At 48.1% G+C, this 25,252-nt stretch overlaps 1 protein-coding gene across 2 annotated transcripts in view; it reads right to left on the reverse strand.

The window, feature by feature from the left end:
• The window catches only part of TOX2 (TOX high mobility group box family member 2), a 156,016-nt gene that overhangs the window by 68,187 nt on the left and 62,577 nt on the right, over positions 1-25,252 (reverse strand). For both annotated transcript variants that reach the window (XM_050907512.1, XM_050907511.1), the window contains exon 2: positions 23,972-24,037. In XM_050907512.1, the coding sequence (XP_050763469.1) occupies positions 23,972-24,037 (66 nt within the window). The remainder of the gene's footprint in view (positions 1-23,971; positions 24,038-25,252) is intronic.

The raw sequence follows: 25,252 nt of genomic DNA on the forward strand, positions 1-25,252 counted from the left end.
GTGCCGACCGGGGCCCAGGTGGTTCTGCAGTGCATGTTTGTGGGTGCAGAAGAAGCAGGAGTTGCAGTTAAAGGGTGTCCCATATGGACATGAAGCTGAATCAAGAGAACGGGTGGAGAACAAGAGCTTTACAGGGGAATGAGCTGGTCCCTGTCTGTCTCCAGTGTCCCAGGCATGGGAAGCCTGAGTTTTAACAGTAAAACTGGATCTTCTTTTATATGGGTGGATAAGCACCGAAATTACAAGCTCATCCAGTTGTGGACATCTTCTCTACATGCCCTTAAGCTGCATCTGAAAGTTACTGTGGGTCAAGGAGAGAAGCGAGGAGCTCTCACCCTGGACTGTCAGCATCCAGCGATGAGCAAGCTGGCAAAAGCGCCAAGCGTTTTCACGGCAAGTATCTACCGTTGCTGTAACACAGCGCAAATGCCCGCAACAAAGGAACACGCTTCTGCTGCTGCTCCAGGGCGGGAGCGAAACAATCCCACTTTTCTTCTGCTCTTATCAGCAGGCTGCACCAGGCAACGCTGGGGGAAGGTCAGGCAAGCAGTGCTGGAGCCAGAGCTGCCTTGCAGCCGTGTGGGCTGGACGTGTGGTGGCTCAGGGGGCTGCCCTGGGACCAGGCCGCAGGGCAGGTAGTGAGAGCTTCAGCCACGAAGCCTTCTTGCCTGCTTTGAGAAAGCCAGGCCACATCACTCAGCTTTTTTACAACACCCCTGGATGTGTTTGCACCCGATCACCAGCACACCTGAGACTGACAGGGTGTGCAGGGATGGGAATGGAGACGCCTGTTCCCAGGCGTCAAAGATAGATCAAAGACAGCTTTGATCTATTCAAAGCATTGGGCCAGATTTCCACTTCTTCTAGCTCACGTATACTGAGCCCAGACATTTCTCTGCCTTGCAGCACGCAGAGCCCAGCGCAGGAGAAGGCTCTCAGGCAGGAGGCGGCTTTGCGGACTGGTCTGTCAGATGGCAAGCGCCTCATCTCTGCTGCAAACACGGAGCGCATCCGTGGGTTATCAACGTGCCCTGGGTGTCCCTCACCTCTGCACTGTGAGATGGCCTGATGGGCACGGCGACCCTGCACGCCCTCTGCCATCGGACTCAAAACCACACTCAATGTTGGTGCTGCTTCATCTTTTACTCCTATGCTGTACCTCCTCTTGAACTGCCAATAAAGCCAAGCCCTGGCAAGCTCCCACCAACCACCCAGTAACAAAACTACCCTGCCTAACCGTGGGCCCGAGCCCAGGGGAGCGTTCCCAGCAACCACAGCAAAGAGGAGGCCGGTTTGGATCCAGCCACCCACCCCTGCGCAGTGGTCAGGTGGCTCCATATGTCCAGCTGATCCGAGACTAAGTGATGTGCAGACGTCTTAATGCAGTGCAGCTCTTGAGGGAGCAGCTGTGATTCAGCCAAAGCCATAACCACAGCCATGTTTTAAAAGACACTACGAATTCTCCGTGCAGGTGACTCAGGAGGGAGCTACAAGTGGTGAGCATGTCTACAAATTAAGCCTTTAGCTTTCTCCTGCCTTTCCCCTCTTGGAAGGTGAGGAAAGCGCTGTCCTTCTTTACAAAACACTCAACAGCCGGCCAGCGCCATCCCTCCACTGCACGTTGGTATTAATCATAGAGGACGTGACTTGACCAAGGACCTGGGAAACCGTTCTCCTCGGCAGCATGGCAAATGTCCAGTGACCCCAATTCTCCACTGAGTCATGTTCTGTGTGATTATCCGCAAGGATCCAGGAGTTGCAGCCAAGCATTGATTCAGAGAGATATTATTCACAGTGAGAAGGATAGAGATTTGCAGTATTATTGCAGGTAAATATTTGCCCTGTCAAATAACATTCAACAGTAAATATGAGCCTAAGAGAGAACATTTATTCTTGGTAAGGTACAAGGAAATACGTAGGCTGGCGTGATCCATCCCACCCTAATCATCCAGATGACACAAAACACCATGGACTCTGTACCATCCCTCATCTCCTAACCAGGTTTTTCCTGCAGCTAACGCAAGAGCTTACTGCTGTAGGAATGTGACCCTCTAGGCACTGCAGAGATTCGATGGGTCTAAGCAGACCAAAACCAGCCTGGCAAGTCTGCAAAGTGAGGAAAACACCGCTATTTGTGAGGCTGAGAGGTATGACCAAGGGCTACACCTTGAGCTCCCGCTGTGCATAAAGAGCAGGGAGGACATGGAGATTACGGGGTGCCCACGCCATCCCACGAGCAGCAATGGCAATGCCCCCACTCCCACCCGAGCCCAGCCAGACACGGGGACGGCAGCAGGACCTGGGGCCCGAGGGCTGTGTCCCCAGGGAGAACGCTTCTCTCCCACCGGCACCGCAAGCTCTACTAGTGCAGGTTGGGGAAGGGGCTGCAGAAAAACAGCCAGGTGGTTTGTGGGGTATCTCGGTTGTACCAAAGCTGGATGATGCATCAGATCGGGTCAGAAGCCAGGTAAGCACATTGCTTTGTCATACAGAGACTTTCCCGGTTTCTCTTACACACATATAAAAGGATTCACCATGCGCCAGTGTTCACACAAGCTGCAGGGCGCGCCAGCTTGAGAGAAGATCCTGTGCCACATAAAGAGGAAAAGAGTCCAAACACAATGAAAAAGTGAAAATCGAAGCTGAATAAAGGCAAGCTACCCTGCGTTTCCTTAAAAGCCTCCGAACTCCTCTCCCGCCACACACGTTACTCGGCACAGGCACAATCATATTTGCAAGAAGGGGATTTTGACATGTTTCTCCAGCACACGAACCACAGAGGTTTTCTGCTCGGCGCAAAGCACTGAAGCCACAGGGACAGAAACGTTAGTTCAGGTGGCAGGAGAAGGTGGAAGTCACTTGGACACTGCAAACTCCAGAGAAATGCTCTGGGGCCAGCAAGGGAAATGGCCTGGTGCTCGCTGCGGGGTGACCCGGGGGGCTGCGGACCCCTTCGGCACCGCTTCTCGGCGGGAGGATGCCGGAGGGCTGCGCTCGCACCTGTGATTCCCAAAGCCCCGTGCCAAGAAGTGAAGTAGCGCTGATTTTCCGCGTCAGCAGCTCTGGGTCTTAGGAATGGAAATTGATTTGCCTCATCTTCGCACACGGAGATCCAGCGTGTGAATAGCAGGGCCAATGAATTACTTGGGTAGAGTTGGATAAATACTGTAAAGAAGTATTTATTAACAGTCAGTCACATACAATCTACAAATTGTCTTTGAAGTGTTCCCAGCCCCTTCTACATTAATTTTCACATGCTCAGGTTTTTGACTACGGGAATGCGGTTGAAAAGGGAAAAACGAGTTCTTGCATGAACATAAATGTGCATTGGAAGGGTCTGCACAATATTCAGTAACAGGCAGCCACACCGGGGAGGTTGGGAGCACAGCAGAGCAGCAGGCAACCTGCGGGAAGGCTGGGCTCTGCATACCTCTGTGCTCCTCTTCCATACCTGTAGCAGTGGGTCTTTAAATCCCAAATAAATGTTGGTTCACCCCAAGAGCAAGCACCCGCCTCCACATTCCCCATTTCTCACCATTTCCTCCTATCGTGCAGGCACTGCTCTGTTGCAGACTCTGCACGCTACGACAACCCGCAGCAGAAAGCCAGCCTCCAGGCTCAACCGCAGTGCTACTGGATGGCTTCGCCTTTGAATGGAGCTGGATGTTTACCTTTTAACTTTACATGAGTTGACTTTGTCCCATTTCCTACAGACACAAATCCCATGCAGTCCCAGAGCCATGGGTCTTCCGAAAGTTGAGCCTGCCAGATCGTTTCAACCAAATTTAACAGCGCAAAAAAGGTCTCTTTTCTACAAGTTTCATAAAACCACATGTGCACAGAAAGGAGATACCAGGGTCCTAAACATTCTTGCTTGCCCTAATCATCTTTGATCTCTTTGGCCAGTTGCTACAGCAGCAAAGGGACGGCTGTGATGTGGTGCCGTGGTGCTCAGCAGGATGGGGACTGTGAAGGGAACCAGCCAGCAATATTCAGAGGGAACAGAAAATCTCAGTTCACTCAGAACGATAAAGTTTTGGGAGGCATGCACCCAGTTCTGCTACTCACCAGAAAAGTTCTGGGCGTTTTTTGTTATTTGACATGCTACCGAAGCCAGAAACAACATTCTTGGGACTCTCTGGCCTCAACCTGTCCATTGGTACCTTGCTTATGTGGGTGGGAAATGAAGAACGGGGCACCAGTTATTAATAATCATCTGTATGATGGACAGTCCCCGAGATTCAATCTGGGTAAGGACTCGCTTGTGGCTGTGGCTGAACAGAGGCAACAGCGGTGACGGTCCCTGCCCCGTGCCCTTCAGTACAGCCCAACAGGGCTTCTTGGGATTCATGATGTGAAACACGTGCACGTGATTCTGCTGCATGTCCTTCAACGTAAACAAAAGCTTACAGTCAGTTTTTATATTGTCCAAGCTGCAGCTGACCTGCATCACCACTTCACCCAAAAAAGCTAAAAATAATGGAGTTCTATGAACAACTTAGAGCAAAAGAAATCAGCCCTATTGTAGGCTTTTAAAAACGCTCCCAACTCCCTCTCTCCCTCCACTTTTTTTTTTTTTTAATCAGTATCTTATCCAGAACTGGAATCCTGTCAAGAATAGTGGATAGCAGAGAACTATAACTTCTTATTATGTGTATAGTGATTTTATGAATTCAGTGGGGAATGAAATGCAATTTTGTCAGACTTGTCTGTGTTCATAATGACCAAGTCAAATTAATCATCGTGGATAATACTCCTGTGTCAGCCATTCAAGAGATTTTTTAATAGAATTTTTCTGATTCATGTCTTGCAGTACATCAGATCTGTAGTAATGCAGGCACTTCTAAAAATCAGTGCAATTATGGCTTCTTGTTGGCCTGTCATTTTCCTGGAATAAAAATGTCTCTGCAAAAGTCATATACTGTACATAAACCAAAATGGAAAACAAAAATATAGTTACAATTAGGCTTGATTTTTTCTAAAGATTTAATATCTTTTTGAGGCCATTATTTACAGGCAATATATAAAGCTACAGTGCATAACGCCGAAGATGGACTGGTTTATCACAACACATACCAATTTTGTCCTGGTTGTCATTCTTCCTTTGATTGCCCTGTGAGTTAGTGTTTTTTGCAGGCATGGAAATGACTATCCCATAGAACAAACAGGGGATAGGTAATGGGCTTGCAGTCAAATTATTGTGTTTATTAAAAATGTATCCAGGAAAGCCCACACAGATCCCAAAGGCCTCTTGTTCAGGAAAATCTCTGGTTCAAGAAAAGGTTACAGTTACCATAAAGGCACATATACATGCATGGAAGCTGCAGTGCAGCATGCAATGGTATATAAAGGATTAGTAATGCTGTGTTTATCCTTCTGAGGGAAGAGAGAGAGAGACAGACCTCTAACTCCCCAGTGACACAGACAAAAATGAGTTTTGCAAGTAGTTACCCCCAGGAATAAAGAGGAAGAAAAATGTAATCCACCTCAGATATCTCAGCCTTTTCGCCTTTCATTGCAAGGCAGCAATTGCCTTGTAGGAGAGTGCAGGGAAGGACCCTGTCAGAGCCACAGCATGTCCCAAAAGAGAGCTCCACCTGAACCTGCTGGGACAACTGTCCCTCCAGATCCACCTTCCCATGCCGCCAAGTACATCCCGCAGAGAAAAGCTCTCAAAACCACTTGCAGGGAGGAATGGAAACCCACGACCACATATTGTCCTCCCGAGAACTCAAGACCCACTTAAGCAATCAGATCAGCAGTTTGTCAACATGCTGACCTAAAAATTGGCCGATACTAACCAGCATTTTGGGGGATGGATAAAAATCTCTAATGAACAATTATGGAAGCTCCTCAGAGAACAGAACAATTCATCCCTCCCTTTCACCTGCCTCACCTGGTTTTATTGTCCTTCCCCCTCCTTGCATCTTTATTAAGCTCTTGACATCAACATCTAGCAGCAGGGAGTTCTCCAGGTTCCTTGCAAAACATGCCCAAAACTACCGCTTTGCAGATTTGCTGTTGTTACTTCTCTGAAATGCCATTTTCATGAGACAGAGCACGTCCAGGCATCACCTTCCTCTGCCCCATGCTCTCCTGATCCACGCTGGGGTATTCACATTGCGGCACACGTAGAGCTGCTACATCTGGACCCCCAATCTCCAGCTCTGGAGGCTGAACCCTGTATGGCAACACCATGTCCCTGTAACAAAGACCTTCAGCTTCCAAATAAGCAGATGGGATATTAAGGCTCAAAGTCTGCTGACAGCGTTTTCAAAAGCATTCAATATTGGCTTATGCAAACACCGGCAATAACCAGAGCGCCTGAAACCCCTCTGTTGTATCTTCATAAGCAGGGCCAGGACTGTAAGGCATGTTTGATGCGTAGTTGCTCCTGGATCACCCGTAGTAATACCTACCTTCACCTGTGTTTTAGTTACCTACCCACACTGACAAGAGAACTGTTTCATTTCACTGCCTGTTTTTGTGGCTCTTCTTCCCTAGTCTTTCAAAGCAAACGTGGCAGTGCTCCAGGGAAAGCTAGGAGATGTGCAAGCTCCACTCCACGTCGGCAAAGTGTAGCTTCTGTCATCTGTCTCACAATCAGCCTCCTTAAAATTGTTTATAATGATTTTTGCCTGTTTTTAAAATGTATTGAAGGGACTGTACATCCAGGGAGATAGGAGCCAATGGGGATCTAAAATTAGACCGACTGGGCCAGACAAATACAAATCTTTTCTTTTCTTTCCTAGTATCTCACCTGGAAGCGAATACAAGGAATATGATAATATTCTACTCAAGAATATAATGCATTTCTGGGAATTATTTGAGGAGTACAGATTTTACATAATTGCCTTTTTTGTCTCATGGCATACTGAACTTGCATAATAAGATCAGTGCACTTTACAGAAATTCATTGTTGGACTGTACGGGTTTGGTATTTTGTGTTGAGCCAAGGGTACATTATACAATGATGTATAATGCACTGTAAGCAGGTCAAGAGATAAGGCGGCCTGAAAACAGTAATGCACGGAAGAATTAGTAAAAAGCACTCTAAGAAATTAATTCAACCTGGCTTCAGTCGAGCCAGAAGGACCCAGAGCAGGAAGGAAACTATACTCTGTACCATACTTGTCCCCTTTCGGTTTTCATCTTAGAGAGTATTTCCCTCATGCTCAAAACTGAAGGTGTGGGGTTAAGGGATTAAAGAAAGCCTTTGTGCCACACTTTGCATGGATGCTTTGTAGCAACTTTTTCAGAGTTTCATCTCCAAGGATATGCCCCAGCCCCCTGCACGTGGCCAGCACAGCCATACTCTGTGCCGCAGGTATTGTGGCAAACGCTGCTCTACCTAGAGGTCTGCAGCAAGATCCTCCAGCAAAGCCATAGTGGCAACACAACCCATCTTGAATCAAGTCTTTTTTCTCCCAGATGTGCTCCCGATTTTTTTGGTTTTTTCTCTCATCAGCAAAGACAAAGTTTCAAAGGAAGCCCTGTGCAGTCCTCGCACACCAGGGCACAGCTGCAGCCACCAGGACTGGTGTTTGCCAGGCACGAGAGACACGCACGTACAACTGAGAGTACACTACCCGCACGCTTGCAGAAGCAAACGCTGCAAATCCCTTGCTGGAGCTGCAATTTTTTCCTAAGTGGCCCTACACTACACCTGGTTTGCCCTCATCGCTATACATATGCACCGTCTTCCCACATGCAACCGAAGTACTGAACCCCAGGCTGTCCTTTTAGTACACAAACACAACTTCGCAGCACTTGGAGTGGCAGTACTGCTCATGCTCCCAGTCCAAACGTATGAAGGCAGAGCAAAGCTGCTGTTCAACAGTAACAGCTCTTGGTACTCTTGCCTACAAAGCAAGGGTATCAGCCAGATGAAATCACAAACTGGGTCAGCCCCAGTACGTTTGCTAAATTTCTAGTTATTTAATGTTGTGAGCCAGGCCAGTGTGGCCGGTGGCGGCAGGGATCAGGCCAGGACCTTTGAAGCCCAAAGCATTGCTCACCACAAATGCACTCAGATTTGAGCCCACAGGCTTCCAAAGTCAGACTTGGGTCCCCAAAGCAAATTGACAAGAAAACTACATATATTAAAAAAAAAAAAAAAGTAATAAAATCCAACAGAAGCAGTGGCACCCCCCCTCCCCATCGCCTAGATTTGACGTGTCTGATTAGCACGAGGGAGGCAGAGATGTGGGGAGAGCTTGCATAATGTGGTGCAATCTAGCACCTCCCCCAGGGTGCCCAGCTGCTGCAGAAGCAATTTCACAGCTCATCATCCATTATGAGATTAAAATAATTTTTCTTCCTCCCGTGAAGTATTAATAAATTGTGCAGGCAGACCAGAGTTAGTGCCATTTACACAAATGGTAGTGAATCACCCACCTAGTTATTTCTTAATGGATTGAGTATCTGTGTTCCTCCTTATCCTGTAATTTAAAAAACTAAATACACAAACCTGTTTATTTGTCTCATCAGGCCCCGAGCCAGCTTTTATTAAGCCTGGGGATACCGGGACAATGGCAGAGCTGCTGCCTCCCGTGGACCTGCCCCAGCACTTTGCAATGGAACAATATCAAAACGTCCACGTTGATCAGTATGAGAGGGGAAATGCACTACCAAAAAGCGCAAGCCCACACTGAAATCCCTCCCAGAATTCACTTACTTTCCCTTCTGGGGGCAAAACTCACTGAGGCATTGCTGATATAACGCGGCTTCCTTGGTACATACAGTGAAGATGTAAAGCTGTAGTCAGAGCACCACTAATGGCTCTTTGAACATCCCTGCTTTATTACGGTATCAGACGAAGCAGGCATGTTTAATGTTTAAACTTCCAATGACAAATGCCTTCAGCAAATATGTTTTATGTATTTATTCAGTGTTTCTTAAGCGCCTGTCACCTTAGAAGCTAAGGTGCTGCTTACCTTTTTTTTTTTATTTTATTAAAATTAAGAACATATCAATGCTTTGTAAAATGCCACCTTCTTCCCTCCCCTCTCTCCTCTTTATCCCCAAGAGCAGCTTGAAATCCTTTACCCGTCCATCCACTGCAAAACATTTCAGACTGCCAGGAAGTTGCCGAAATGGGAAAAGGAAATTAACTGAAATCACCAACGCAATAAATCAGCCTCCCACATTATCCCGAAGACCCTCAGCCCCAGAATCTGGCTCCAGCATGCGGGAGAAGTGCCAAAGCCAGATACCTCTGAGTCAGCTTTGCCAAAGTAAACCCTGAGATGAGACGGCAAGAGCATCTACCCAATTTCAATCTCAATGACTGGATTTGGGCGGACGCTGCCTCCAAAGCCAGGGCAGGCAATGTCTGCAGCTAAGCATGACCTAGTTTTGGTTGGTCAAAGGAGATATGACAGATTACCTATGCGATTGGGATGTCTCACTCCTTGCAGACCCTAAATACGCAAAACTCATCAACGTGCCGTCCTCCCAGTCCATGAGATGTCAAGATAATCACCCGGGATCTCTCTCTACCTCCTTTGCATTTACTGAGCTTCTGAGCGCCACAATTACAAGCCTTCCTCCACAACCATGAGTGCAAGAATTTTATTCTTTTACTCTCCAAAGCAGAAGCTGTCAGGTCACAAGAGCACAAAGGTGCCGGGCTGTTAGGGAAAGCACGAAGCACCAAGAGACTCATGACAAAATTGTGAGAACTGTAACATGGTGTATGGCCAAGTATCCAAATCCCCAGTGTAGGTGTGAAAATCTCAGCCTTAAGCCTCCAATATGTGAATTTTGGGAAACAAACAGATTTTATCTTTAACAATTTTAACAATTTTTTTTCTTTAATAAAAACAGGCTTATGTATGGTATCTAAAAAAAGGCAGGAACACACACGTTGCTGTGAGGGACTCATCTATGTCCTAAATCACAGATACTCATCGAATAACTTCTAAAGCATTAAGCAACCTGGACACAATTAATAGGTACTGTAGGTATCATCCTTTCAGGAGGAAGGCAAAAAGGAAAACCACCAAATTAACAATCAAAATAGCAATGTTTCCCTAAAGTAATAACTCTCCATCTAGAAGGACAGCCGGGACGCCAATCCGCTGCTCACAGCCAGGAGCCTGTAGCAGCGATCACCTCCAACGCTGGCAGTGAGAAAGGACCGTTGTAGGCACTGGCAGCTCTAGAGGCAATGGACAGCATTTGTTGACACGGGGAAGAGCTTTGCAGAGGAGATGAAGGTGCAGGAGGGCTCACATCAACACCAGCACAACCTTCATCGCATGACCACAAGGGACCCAACCCAACACGCGAGGCATGAGGCGGGAGGCACTCCATTAGCAGCTGCATCCAAAGAAAACCAGCCCCAGCTATCTGGAGGCCAAACCAACTGAAACACTTCATTCATTAAGCAGCTGGAGAGTTTTTTCTATTATTTTTACTAGTTTATAATATGCCAGGTAGAACCTGAATTGTTCCAAGGGAAATGGGCAGAAGTGGAAGAGTCAAAAGGAGAGACAGATACTTATGGAGAGGCGAGGGAGGCCCTGAGCACAACAGGGCTGCAGGTAACAAAGCCAAAACATCAACCCCATGGTAAAATTCACATTTGCCCAGTGTACTCAAGGGCTTCAGCTGCCATCTTTCAAATCCAAGCCCACACAAAGCCTAGATATTTCCACAAACCTGTGACAACTCAGAGCCGAGTGCTTCTATTGCTAATACTGGTACCAAACCGGGTCCCTCAAGAGTCCTACTTGGCGTTACCAAAAAGCATCATCCCAGTCTAGCCCCAAATATGATCGAAACAGGACAGATCCTTTCAAGGAAGACTACTAGAGAAGCTTGGCTGCAAGCTAAGCTGCATCAGCTTTCACCGTTTCTGCTCCCACTCCTATTCTTGACATCATATAACAAGAATCTCTTTCCAGACTGGAACAGAGTGAGGCAGAAGTCAGCAATCAAGGATTGCATGGACAAAAGAAAAAAGACACAAGCAGAAGAGAGTAGGTGTCTCTAACACGGACTTTGCCGCAATCCTCGATGCAGAAGTCTGGAAACCAGGGCAAGTAGAACAACTACACTGCATGTTCAAATCGCAGTGTTTCAAAAATTAAACACCATAGCACGAGCTGCTCAAAGAGCTTCAGAGTTTTCTGCATTTCAGAGTGGCTTTCCTTTTTTGATCCCCAGCATCTCTGTGTGAGCATGATAAATTCATTCCTGGAGCTGCATTCAAGTGCCCAATAATTTCCATCCCTTCCCCGCAGCTCCTCTCTTGACATTTCATGACCAATTTTCTTGGGAAAAACTTACAGGCCTGAGCTCACGGTGTTTTGCTAAGTAGTCCTTTGTGCGTGCAAACCCACACGCGGCTGCACGCAGAGCTCTGCGCTTGTGCAGGGGGGTGGACGAAACATCGCATTTGCACAAGCATCAATGTTAACTACACCTGCAAGAAGGCATGCAAATATTCATGCAAAAATACACAGCTTTCAACTTTCTAACACTCGGATGAGCAAACATCCTGCTGATTTTATGAAATGGGGCTCCTCCAGCTTTGCTGCTTTTGATGTAAATAATGATGTTTCCCTTTCATGTGTTCAGTTCAGGGAAACCTGCCCTGGGATGAGGGGTGGGCAGGTGAGGACCACACATCTTCCTTTTGATATCAGCGTGGGCTCCCAGGCTTGTAACATCCTGACCTGCATGCAGAAGAGCACGACCTGCTACTACCTTGTGCCCCATCTGCTTGCAGAAGTGACGGGCATCCTCCTCCAGCCGGCTCTGGGGTGGAAACAAGCACCTTCTGGGTATTTTCTTCCAAAATGCCCTAGGAATTGCTGAAGCCTGGGAAAAAAAGCTCCTCGAGAGAAAAGCAGCCCCCGGCTTTGAGCCCGGTGTGGGGAGCACGAGCCCTCAGCGCCACGGAGGTGTCTGGTTTTGTTTAGAAGTCATCTGGAATTCTTAAAATAAATTTGCTAAATTGTCTTCCAGAGACTGATGGCTTTCCCGCCCCCTCCCCCCCCCTTCCCCTCCTTAATAAACTTTCAGGGATATCTTTATTGTTATGTCTAATTTTAGAGAAAACTAACATTTCCTGAGATTCAATTTCTCTCATAATTGTTGGAAGGAAACTAAATTGTCTGCTGTAAACATTCACTGTATTGTGTGAAAAGTATCTTTATTACAGCCCACTGGGAATACTAATAAAATTCCCAATCCTAGCCCTTCCTCACTTTTTTTTTTCTTAAGCTTGCTCTTTTCTCTTATATACCCATTAATGTCAGTTCAAACATTCTGCAGTCGAGATATGAGAACTTAAAATATATTATTTAACAATCAAGGGTAGAATAAAGACTTGTGAGTAGTAAGATCCTTTCTGCCTTCTCTTTCGGTGCTTTCTATTACAGAAAATGAGAATGGCTATTCCATTTGTCTGTGTGCGTGCTTAGAGTTGATGAAAAAAATCTCATTAGTTTAGTCTGACATATACTCAATACAGTCTATGTACATATTTTTTTTCATTTTATTCTACAGCTGCAAAATGATACTAAATTTCATCAGATTGGAACGAAAACTGTGGTCTTGGAACATTTCCCTTTAAGGGTCTTATATTTATTCAGAATTCATGAATCATTTTCCAGTAATACAACTATAATTATTCTTAAAGTGTTATGTTTGAAGGTTTAATATGAAATACTTGCAAAAAGCTCTTTTTCACTTTGATAGTTTGTAATCTTCATGGTAATCAGATCAGTTAGCTCCTTCACACAGCAGCCAGGAAAATACAATTTAATATGAATCTCATACTCTTCACTCATGTTTTAATTAAAGTAATAAAAGCCAAGTCATATTTTGCCCTTTACAGTGTACACAGATGTATAGACCTGAGCTATACAGCATCAGTTCAGCCACTTTTGATGGCTGCTGATGGATTTCCTAGTTTGAGATAAATTTAATTCAGGCTTGCTCAGAGGCTGCTGATCATGAAAGCGGTGTCACCAACGAGCGAGACCCAGCACGGTCCTCGGCAGAACCGCGATATGGGTGATGGGTGCACAGGCCAAACGCAGAGCTCTGGGTCAGCTTTGCCACCTTTTACCCCACTGGCAGGAGCTGAGACTGCTGCGATAGCGGTCCTTCAGCTGGGTCCAGTACCAGAGCATACCTCCCTGCAAAAGACTAGCGCATCCCTAACTATCTCTGATTTTTGGTTCCCATCGTAGCTCTGACCAGCCTGGCCTGGTGCATCACCCGATCGGGAAAGATCTAAGCCTTCCCCAAAGGAGCAGAACCACACAAGCCTGGTGGCATGCATGCTCCCCTCCCTGGGTAACTGCAATGCACGCTCCCCACCCGTGGTACCCACATCGCACGCTCGCCTTCTCCCTGGTTACCTGCATCAGCACACTCCCCTCTCCCGGGCACCCATGGTGCATGCTCCCCTCCTGGGTACCCACAACACATGCTCCCCTGCCCGGGTTACCCCTGGCACCCACACTCCCCTGCCCAGGTACCTGCCAGCGGCACCCACTCTGAGGCACTCAGGCTTCAAGAAGGGGGATGCCCAGGGGTCTACTGAACAAATCCTGGAGCAGAGGCAGAAGAGCTAACGCAACCGACCTGTTGCGTGCGGGCACCAACCCAGCCCATTCTCATGGGTTGGCTCCCCATGAGCTCCCACCACTTTGTTAGAGCAGTGAGGGGTTGGGTACCATTTCACGCTCACAGGCAAGCTGCCAGAGCACTGGTGGACACCAGTTTGGGTCCACTGCTCTGCCCAACCGCATAAGCGAGTAGAGGCTGGAGTGAACGCCTGACTCCGAGCATAAGGAGCTGGATAGTTGCACTCGGGATACATAACCCTCATCCTCCTCCAGCACCTGCAGAGTCCTGAGATGCTCCGCTGAGTGGGTCAGGCCATCGTGGGGCTGGAGTGGAGCCCAACCCCGCACGTGCCCAGGGCAGCCCCAGAGCCGACATGGAGCAAAGGGCTCATTCTGCAGCCAGCCAAGGCTACGGAGGGGTCTTCCTTTCTGCACAGGCCTTCGTCCCAACTCTGAAGTGGAAAATAACGCTTTCCTGCTGGAAGTGACTCCCCAGTTAATCACTCTGTTGTGATGGCAGACCCAAACACCGGCTCAGGCTGGGGCTCAGATGAGAAGAGAAGTAATCAATCAGCTGGGAAAGGAAATCCCAAGAGCAACAGGCTAGGGTTTTTTCATATTCCTGCGGCCCATGGTGCTACATTTCCACAAATAAACACAATTTTCCAAAGCCACTCCCTAGAGGTCCATTACAGAAGCAAACCAACCTCTGCAGGAGCCAAAACCAAACCCCCCAACAGGACGCAGTAGAAAATCTTGCTCATCACAGCTAACCGACAGTAATGTTATCGCATTATCAGAGCTCAGCATCAATTGTTAGCATGTAAAGACCTGGCTCCCAATCACACTGTGTCACAGCGGGTAATTCGGGAGACAAGTGGCGAGGAATTAGCACAGTGCGAGAAGCCGGAGGATCTGAAGGCAGAAACAGCTTGTGCATAAAAGCTCCGGCATTACCTTTGTCTGAAGTGAGAGCCACCACTCCAGGACAACCCAGCACCCTCCCAGGAGCAGCGGTAGCTGACCAGAGGGTCACCATCAGGGGGTTTAAAGCACACATTAGCACCGTATTAACGTGATACCTATGCTTCAAAGGTGACCTGCTCCCTCCAGAGCTGCCCCAGGTTCCCCCACGTGTAGGTCTCCACCCTGCCCTGGGCCATGCTGACCATCAAAGGCAGCAGCTCTGCGTACACCATGTGCAGTCCCTTTAAAGCAGTGTTGAGCACAGCGAGAAATCTTTGATAAAGTGACACTTTGTTGGCTAAAGGATACTGCACACTACCTTCCTCTATATTTTGTTGCTATTTTATGAGCCGTTGGCTTTACGAGCTCATCAGCATTGCTGGACAGCCAGCCCATGCATCCTCATGCCACAGGAGTCACCATGCACACTAGCAGATCCCCTTCAGTGTTGTTTAGTCTGACTGGACCTCAGCTGTGCCCCACGGTGCTCTGAAGCAGCCCCAGTTACTCCATCTCCTTCACCCTCCAGCACACAGGGAGCATTTCTGGACTCTCGGGTCCACATTTCCTTCAGCCCCACTGGTGGGCATCATGGCGTTTCAGCGCCAAGAAACACCCACGTCCAACCCTCTATCAGAACTCATCTTGGTATCAGTATTTTCTGTACGTAAAACCTTGGATCAAGATGCAGCAGCAGCAGCAAACGCTGTTTCTCAGTGGGATACCCATCGTCCTGCTGCCGCCCTCTCTCCGCCAGCCCCCGGGTACGCACCACCTCCCCAGCGCCCCGGGCAGCTGGACTGCAGGCTGGAGCTGTGCTGCCTCCAGCCCTGGACCACTCTCCTGTATTGATTGGGTTTTTATTATTACTATTTTTTGAAGTGTTTCGCTGCTTATGGACTTCTTCACTGCAAAAGAAACCAGAGCTCTGTTTGAAGGTCCTCATGCACATTTTGATCACGCACCTCGCAGACTGAGGGCTACAGTCAGGCGTGCTGCTTAATACAGATGCTCTTTACCATTGGGTCAAAAACAATCTCTGAGCTGATTCAGATCCCAGAAAACCTGGGAAAGACCTGGGAAAGAGAAGGAAAGATTACTGCTCGGACTGACCCAAGGGCATAGCTGGCTGTGGTCACCTGGAAGACCTTAGAGGAGTGGTGGACGCTGCGCCCAGCCCTCGGGCTGCCAGCCACAGTGCATCCTATTTCTCTGCTTTCCGACCACTGCTCCGAGGCACCCGAGGATCTCCTCCTCCCTCCTGCCTTTGCCCCTAAACCTAAATCTATTCAGGAACCTCAGTTCCTTGATGAAATGTCTACGCATTAAATTCAACCACCATGACAATTTCAGAGTTTTCCGTCCCTACAAGGCGCTCTGTGTTACCTGACAGATATCTTCAACTGTACAAGATGCTATTTCTTTTTTTTCCCCCAGAGTAAATGCAATAGAAACACAGACTATCCATTTTGGTCTAGGAACTGCTCAGTTACATTAGCTTTTCACTCTGTGATGCTTGGCGGCTGTTTTTCAAACACCCTATTGTTAACAACTTAGGAGTCCTTTGAGACCAAGGGTTCAAGATGATGTTCGTTCTGCTTGTACCACCAAGGGATATTTTTATTATTATTTTATTTAAGCACTACAGCCGACCCTCCACCAGCAAGAGGAGCTTCTCTTGCTATGGCTAAGTTATAGAAATCGCTTCCTGACTGCACCTTTCAAAAATTTCACTGTCACATAGGAGTTCATGCAAAATTCACAAGCCTGGATCATCAACTGTAGTTGTGCTCACCTCCAAAACCCTGCCTGGAAGGGTTTCCATTAGCTGCTGATTATAATAAATGACATGCAACACTCTATTGTTCATTCTAAAATAGTACATGAGATTCTTCCTGAATCGTCTGCTGAGAAAGGCTTTTAGTATCTATCAATGTCTTCCCTCTATTTTTTATTCTCTAGCACAACATATGAAATTATACAGTATTACTCAAAGAACAGCAGGGAAAGAGCAAAATCTGTACCTTAGCATGGGTGCCCGCTGCAGCATGCACTCTCAGCTTCCGCTGCCCTGCCAAACTCTGTTTAATCCTCTCTTTCAGCTTTGCGTCCGTATAAAGCTCTCACTTCTCTTCACTAGGGGCCTTCTAAATATGTATATACTACTTATAGCAGTGATTTTCTCTAACGCTGACCATCCTCTGACTATCGTCTGTTCCTGTGATCAATAGATCTAGCCAGTCAAGACCCAAAATCAATAGATTATGAAGACCCCGAGACATGTCTCCTCAAAGTTAAAACAAACACAAGTTTCTTCATATGCAAAGACTGATCAGACTCCTTAGGAACACAAAAGTTCATTAGGGGACTTGAGTGGAAATTGCACGAGGAATAACCTCATGGGGGGCTCTAACTTTTCCTCCACCACTCTGCTGTGCAGTCTTTACTATGACAAGACTCAAGAGAAGGATCACCCTAAGGTATCGCTCAGTCACGTGTATGGTCTCCTGGTTTCTTCCAGCCTTTCTTCTGGAGCAAACCCAGGTCTCAGACAGTGGCTGTGGTGACCATGAACAACCTGCTGCACCTTATGAGCTTCAGGGACAAACAAACTGATGGAAACTCCTCCATATTCACACGCCCTGGTAGGTCAGGGACCAACCAACATGAGAACAAGTTACGCGCGAGCAATTGCATGCTGTCGCTTCACTGCCGGCGACAGAGCATCTCTAGCAAAGCCACTGATGGAGGGAAAACCAAAATCCATATTGGTCCTGTTTTACAGCTTCCTACTAGGGAGGAAGGAGCAAGGACGAGGGGAGGATGACCCGCGTCTTCATCAGCAGCACCGAACTGCCCTCACGCTGCCTGGGGCTCCACGGCCACTTCAGGACTGCAGTGGTGGCGTTCTGGCTCCGCGGTCCCCAGCGGGGAAGGGGATCCCCCGCACTCGCACGGCGTGGATCCGCCCCAGACCCAGGTTTATTTTATCAACTGTTGACATTTTGCTGCAATTCAGTCGAGATTGGTGGGAGGCCCAAGAGGTGGGAGGACAATGCGTCTGCCAGTATTATGACAAGGTTTGATGGCATATTTTATAGCAGAGGCTGCCAAGATGAGCTCTGTCTAGTCTGGAGTGTTAGCAGAATGTGAGGAAGGTAACTGTAGCTTCCCGCACCATCATTAATTTCTAATTATGCTATCACTTGCTTTCTACATTATTGCTTATTTACCAAACACAGCTTTATTGTACCGTCCAGTTCCTTATAACTAGCAAACCCATTGTTATGCTAAAATGAATGTTCTAAACGTTATTTATTATTTGATAAACCTTGTGTAACCCTGAATGAGGACATTAAATGGCAAGAACACTACTTCAAAATCCCATTTTAAATAAGTCACCAAGACAGCTGTGCCTTTATAAAACACATTAGAGTGGCACTCAGAGCACATATGGCTCAGGGATATATACAAATTATACAATTTCTGTCATTCGATCAAATAAGAGGGACGTTTTGACCCCAGAAATGAGTCAAATGTAAGTTGTAATTCAAGCCCCACCGGAGGCCCTGGTGGTAATGTATCCTGACGGCTGATCAAAAAGCCCTGACCATTTGACCCACCAGATCAGCGACTTACTGTATCTATTATGGCTAATACAGACCCGAGCTTGAAGATGTATGGAGATAAACAGATAAAGGGCAATAGATACAGTAGATAAATGTTGATTTATACACATGCAAGCACACGGATACATACGCAGATGGATTTCATGCGTGCGGAGAGGGGCAGGCAGGTATAACCCCACACTAACATTTATATAGGAACACATTTGAAGACCGATGCTGTACCTGTGTGTGTGCACATGACAAATATAATCTCTCTTAACTCCATTTCCCTTGGTGCATCGGTACAACCCCCGCACTCAGCTGAGCTCCTGCCGATCTGCACACAGCCAGAGAAAAGCCCACCTTCTCTTTTATGCACATGCTGCCACATACAAACATGTCTATGCCCACCGATCTACTTTCTCAGCAGTATAAATGTGAGCAGCTCCATCCATGAGCTACCCAGTCTCGTCCTAACGCACACAGCCCAAACTAAAGCCCTGGGTGAAATTATGCTTTTTCAATGCTGCTGTGCAAACCTGCAGCCCCCATGCATGTCAACAGGACAGACGTGGTTCCTGGCAGCCAAGACCTGATGTTTTTGATACACAGATGGGCAGCATGAGTGTGCCAGCAAGAGCATCATATAAGAACAGCATTAGGAGGAGGAAATGGTGTGCAAATAACTTTCTGTCAGTTTAACTATCAGATTTTCAACACTCACAGTTAAAGCAGTGCGGTCCTATCTGTGCTCTCAGTTACACAAGCAAAGAGTTGCTTATGCCAATGCATCTCCCTGGCCTGAATAAACTATACTGGTGTGTAACAGCATTTGCACGAGGAGTCACACAAATTAAGTTGTTGGTACAGCAACAGGCATGTTGCTCAGCTGGAATAAGCCGTGCACTGAAAGCTCCCGGGATTAGGCAGAGCGCAGGATCAAAAATGCCCTGTGGTAAGTAATCAGCTCTTTCGTCCTTCGAAGCTGCCCACCGCCCTGCCAGCAGCCAGAGACGTGCCATGGAGAGGGGAGAAATGTGGCAAACGCTCCCCTAAGGCTTTCCATAATGTCCCTCCATGGACCAGGCACAGAGTCACATCCCTGCTCCCAACAAGCCGAGGGACAATTGTTCCCAAACCCGTGCCAGGGCCTGGCTGTTCCCACACCCTGCATCACATCATCCCCAGCTCCCTGGCAAGGTATTTCCTGCGTTTATTCACCGGGAACGTGGGATAACGATACCTTCTGGCAGGGTATTCCCAGGCGTAGTTAATTCAGTTTATCAAGCACCTGTGGACTCTTCCTGCAAGTGCAAAAGTCTCGACGCCAAACAAAACCAACCTCATTCCTGTCCAGCTACAGGAGGAATTTCCCAACCTTTGCCTTTCCTGGGGTTACTCTCCCTATCATAAAGACCTTAATAAACGCCTTTTCTTACTGATTTTGTGGGCGTTTTTATTTCTTTTAACAGCACCATTGCACTTTTACTCATCTTTCAGAGTCGATCATGTGGTTGGTAAACTGTCCATTCCTTGGGATTTTTGTATTATGTAATTCCTTGTCTTGGGGTGGGGGGGGAGCAAGAAAGAAAATTGACAGGGGTGAGGAATGATGCTCTGCCGACTTCATGAAACACAACAGATACCTCACTCATCTCGGGGGTCAAATGTCCGCAATGGTTCGATCAGATGTCAAGTTGCATTTATACTCTGGCCCCTGTTGGGGGTTGAATTACATTTCACATTTGACTCACTTCTGGGGTCAAATGTCCCTCCTATTTGATGGAACAAGAGGAATTATTTTCCCCAAGCAGGCTGTGCCGGCATGAGTCTGGATCTGTCAGCGCTCTCATTACGTTTTAGGCTCCTGGATTTCTGCATTTCGTTCTCAGCTGAAACCAACCCCCTTTGGGATGATAAGAAATGCAGCCGATAGCACATAAGCAATCCCATCGAGCAAGATGAGGGGAAGGAGCGGATCAGCTGCCTTTCAGATGTTTCAGACTGTGTTTTGTTTGGGTTTTTTTGAAGTTCCTCCCCCGCCCCCCCCAAGTTAGCAGCTCTGCAGAGTAGGGAATGATGAAGGAGAGGCAAGTGGACCCCGGTGCTGGCTTTACCAGACTCTTGCCATGAGATATTGCAGAATCTCCTTAGGATCCAAAGCCATACAAGGGGCTGAGATAAGGCTGATGTCAGGGTGCTGCAGGATCGCGATGCTGTCCAAGGACTGCTCAGCACAGGAGCTGCCCTGACCGCACTGTCTCTGTAGCTCCAGTTGTAAAATGAGAATAATCTTATCTGTGTGATGGGAAAGGATGACTCAAGAGCTTAAGCAGTTGCTGGATCTCTGGGCAGAAAGTGTAAAGCATTGCACTGACAGGCAGGAGCCATTTAAACCCCACTGGGTTTAAACCAGGGCAGGGGGAGACGTGATAAACTGAATTCTGCTTTCCACCTAACTCCTTCTAGGTATTTCGAAAGAAAAATTGCAAGGCAATACAGAATTTCCTATAACAAAGACTATTGAACTTCCTCCATTTGTGGACCCCTAAAAATTTTCCAGCTGAAATGAGGCCGCACACACAGATGAATTTCTTGCTCTCCCAGCCCTTCCCACACATCTCGAAGCACGGAGGGACTGGAAGCCCTCGTGCAGGTCCGGGGGATTTCATCGTGACAGTCTCACTCCAGGCCATCACAAGCGTGCTGGTACCAGGGGAGCTCACTGTGTACCGTAAAACTAGGGTAAATAAGCAAGCGTGCCCTAAAACAGGCAACGTGAAGCTAAGATTTACCACCGTTAATGCTGGATGTCCCAGCCCCTGCGCCTGAGCTGGGCTCAACGTGAAGCTGTGTCTGCTGCTGAGAGCTGCAGATGCCTAATGGTGCCCAGTGCAACCAGTTTAAGACAAAAACGGGGGAAAAAAACCAACCCACTAGGCCCATCTATTACAATTTGATGGCTTCAGTAATTAGTCTGTATGATTTGTCTTTGTCCCCAAGGATCCCAAGGGCTGAGCGATATCCTGCGTGTGCTGCACAGGCGTCTCGGGGCCAGTGATTTAGCAGCCTCTCAAGCGAGATTGTGAAACCACGCTCCTGCTGTTTAATGTACTCGTTCAGGTTACAGCAGGTTTAGCAAACAATAAAAAAACATCTGGAACCCCCATTTAAATAGAAGAGTTGTGTTATTAGTAATAAAGTCATGACTGGTGCTATAAAGTGCTCTCTGGTAAACAAGCGCTGATGTGCAGGAAAGGGAGACGATGAACTAATGAGGGTGAGGGAGGAAGGCTGTGCCCCGTCCTCCTCGGCCAAAGCTCACGTTGGGTGTGAACCACCACTAACGTCCTTGCAGGGCATGAACTGGGATCCTCGTGCTCCCTCCCTGCTCCTCTCCTGCTGCCCCGGGTGAGGTTATGGGGGGTCATTGCAGCATCCCATGGGGGCACCCAGCCTGGCAGAGTGCCGGGTGCCACCCCGTGCCCTTGCACCGCTTGGTCCCACTCCCAGCTCCTCTCTGACTGTCCCAAGTATAGCAGCACAAGGAGGGGAACTGGAGACACAAGATGAGACAAACTTCCCCATTTATTTTCCATGTCAGTCCCCACTCCCAACAGAGTTGCTCCGGGAGATAAAGCAGGAGCATGGCCCCTGTGCACAAACCCATCCCTGTAACAGGGGGTACCTGCCTCCTGCCCACTCTCTGCCAAGAGAAAGATACTTCCTCCCTTTTCATCTTTAACTGCTATTTCAAAATGGGAAATAAAGGTCAACAAGTAAATAGAGAACAAATGAAGAGTAAAATTCTATTTCCCAGGTTACAGGGATCTAAGCTGGTTTGGTTTATCCTTCTCCCAGGTCCAAACAGGACATGATTCCTCCACCACGATAGCCTCTATTCTTATTCGGAAGTCAGCCCTCCTCCTCCTCAATTGTCGTGCTGCAAACCATTCCCACCCCGCAGCATCACTTCTGATTTCCCTCCAGCTGCCCACCCGTGGGGCAAGCGGGATGCGACAGGGGCTGCAAGGTGATTTCTGTTGATGTAGAGGAGGAAACACAAATGGTTCATGTTGGCGGTGGTTCAGCCCCAGCCCAGCCCGATCCCACAGGCACATCGTGGCCAGGGAATGCGGCTGGCCACTGAGCTGGCGCTGCCAGCCCTTCCCGATGAGGCTGTGAAATAGTTGTCCCTTGGGAGTTTTTCAAGGCAGAGCATCTAAGACAACTGTCCCTGTTAGCATCCACTGCTTGCTCGTAGGCTCCGCACAGCCCTGGGGAGCACGGGGCAGGGGACGGGGCTGACCCCCGGCCAGGGCAGCGTGAGGTCACCCCGTTCCTTTCTGCATTTACTCAACCTCTGGCAATTCCTGGCTCTAATGATCAACGACACACCGTTGTTGATCGACTACATATTTGTTTCTGCTGAATCACTAGATAGCACAAAGTTTGCGGTTCCTTCCCCACCCTCTGGAAAGCCTTCTCACACGAGAACAGCCCTCTCCCCACGCCTCGGCGGCGGTGGCTTTGCATGCCGTCTCCAAAGGCCAGAGCAGGAACAACTCTCCCGAGCAACGAGCCAATGCACTGCCGCACTCTAAGAAGGCAAACAACAGTTTTTCATCCTGTTTTCAGTTTAATATGCATATATTTTAATCACTGCTGTTATCTGCGTTAGATACACCATGGATGACCCACTAGCCTTGTAATTCATAGCGATGTCGCGGCAAGTACCAAACCCCAGCAGCAGGAGCACACCGTAACCTCGCCCCAGGCCACACACACCAAGTCCAGGGCAATAGGAAGCCGACAGCATCTTGGGCTGGATGGAAATCATTGCGGCCCTGCCTTTTAAATTTTGCAACGCATCACCTTCACATGATGTAACCCTGCAGAGCCCACAATGCACGTGGCTGCGGTCAACAGGGCCCTACAACGGAACGGCCCAACACAGCTCAAAAATGGGATGCTGAAAAATATTTGCAATGTACTTGCACTCTCCCTCACAAGGCAGCTAGATGTGATGAGATGCTTCGCCCCGAGCGTGCAGCATCAGGCACTTCAAAGATGCACCAAGTCCCCAGCACGCTCTAGTCATGCCGGGCCACCGCAGCGGGACGCAGATGGGACCATCTCTCATCTCCTGGTCAGGAGGACAGGTAAGCACGTGCTGAAGTCTTCACCTCCCAGCAGGACCTAAGCATGGGCTTAACTTTATATCCGTTTAGGGCTCCACTGAATGGACATGTCTGTTTTGTGTGTATCCAAGCCCAGAGAGAGCCCTGAAGGCTCAGGCACCTGCGAGACGTGAGCACTTCTATTCTGGTCCTCCACGTGTGGGTTTATAGCTCCAAAACAGGAAACTTTTGATTCCTTTTTCTCCCCGAGCTGGCTAACCGTTAATCTATTTAGCTACAGGAAATACTCTACGTGAGGGAAGGAGACACCTGAACGACACACAATACTTGGAAACCTCATTGCGTCCAGAAACACCAATTGCATCTTCATTTTGAGTGAAGGATGCTGAGGCAAAGCTTTTCAGCCTCGTTGGAGAGCCGTGGCTAAGCCGGGCTCTGGCGATACGCAGCAGCACCAGCATGCAAGCGCATCCCTCCTCCCGTACCGAGTGCATCCACCTCTGCTTCTTGGCAGCAGCCGGGCTGACAGCTCTGACCTCCTCCGTGGACCCTCCTGATGTCCCAGGAGTGCAGATTCACAGAGAACTCCTAGAATTTGAGCTTGGGCATAGCCTAAGTCCCCTAGAAAACCTCACCACACTGCCCACCCAAGCAAACTGACGCTCACCTGATTTGCCGATAGAAACTCCTGGGCGTTGTCGTTCATTCCCATGTACATGTTCTCCCCATCAAACTGGAAAGACAAAAGACAGTTAGAGTTAGTGAAATGCCATCTGCACACCAGGGTCATGTGTATCCCAAATATTTTCCTGGCTCTTCACGTAAAGAGCCGAAATTCCCAGAAGAAAATCCTGAGCTGCTCCTTTAAAACTTTTGAGCATGTATGAGCACACATACATCACAGTTATTGCAATGGGACATGATACCATAGCACGTTTATGGTTTTTTTTTCAGCAAAATAATGAATGAATCACTGCAATTCAAACAAATAAGCCAAACGTGTGCAAAACCACAGAAGTATCCAGCAGCAAAGATCACCTAAATGAAGTTCTTGCTAAAATTCCCATGAGTCCATCAATCAGCTTTAAAAAGCCAACTTCCATCGATGGAAATTTCCAAGACAGGCAGGTCCCATTCAATCCTCTTCCAGACACCTACATACTCTTTATAACCGCCAAAGCAAACCTACAGCAGCAATGCAGAAAGCCACTCTGGACCATACACGAGGGGGTCTCTACGCAAAGCCTGATTCCCCATCCTGACAGTTTGCTGTTGCTTGCAAACTCTGGCTGCCAGAAGGCGCATTTCCCCCCATCTCCCCTTCCCCTGCCTGCTCTGCCAGGACTCTGCCTTCATGGCTGGGCGAGAGGCAGGGCAGCCTGAGCACAGTGCATTCGCCTGTGCCCCCGTGGCTCCTGCAAACACGCCTGCCCCCTTCACCCAGTTCCGAGCTGCTAATCCACTTATTAGGCTATAAAACTCCCATGGAGAACTGCAAAACTCTTCTCATTAATTAGCTACAACGGGAGCTTTTCACTTGCTCCAATTCCATACGAAGGCAAAAAGCCCTCCAGGATTGTCTCCGGCTCGAAGTATGGCTGGGGCAGTTCTCAAGGCTAAGTTCACAAATTAATTATGGCAATAAAATGGGCTGTGCCGTAAAACACTCCCGAGACAAGGATGAAGGAACCAGCTGTGAATGACACCATATACTTAACAAGGGGAAGAGCCAACCCTCTTGCCCTTACAAGCCAGATGATAAATTGAAGATTGTTCACCCCTTGCACGTCCTCTCGCTCTCTGATACGAAGCTGACACCAGTTATGCCTTAACAGAAATGGGTCGTATTAACAACAATAAAAGAGAAATCTAAATAAAACCAGGTGAAGATTTTCAGTGTAGACTATTAATTACTCTTCCATTTCTCAGAGTGCTACAGGATTAGCTA

This window comes from Gymnogyps californianus, chromosome 17 (genome assembly GCF_018139145.2).
Source record: "Gymnogyps californianus isolate 813 chromosome 17, ASM1813914v2, whole genome shotgun sequence".
In the NCBI taxonomy this organism is placed as follows: Eukaryota; Metazoa; Chordata; class Aves; order Accipitriformes; family Cathartidae; genus Gymnogyps; species Gymnogyps californianus.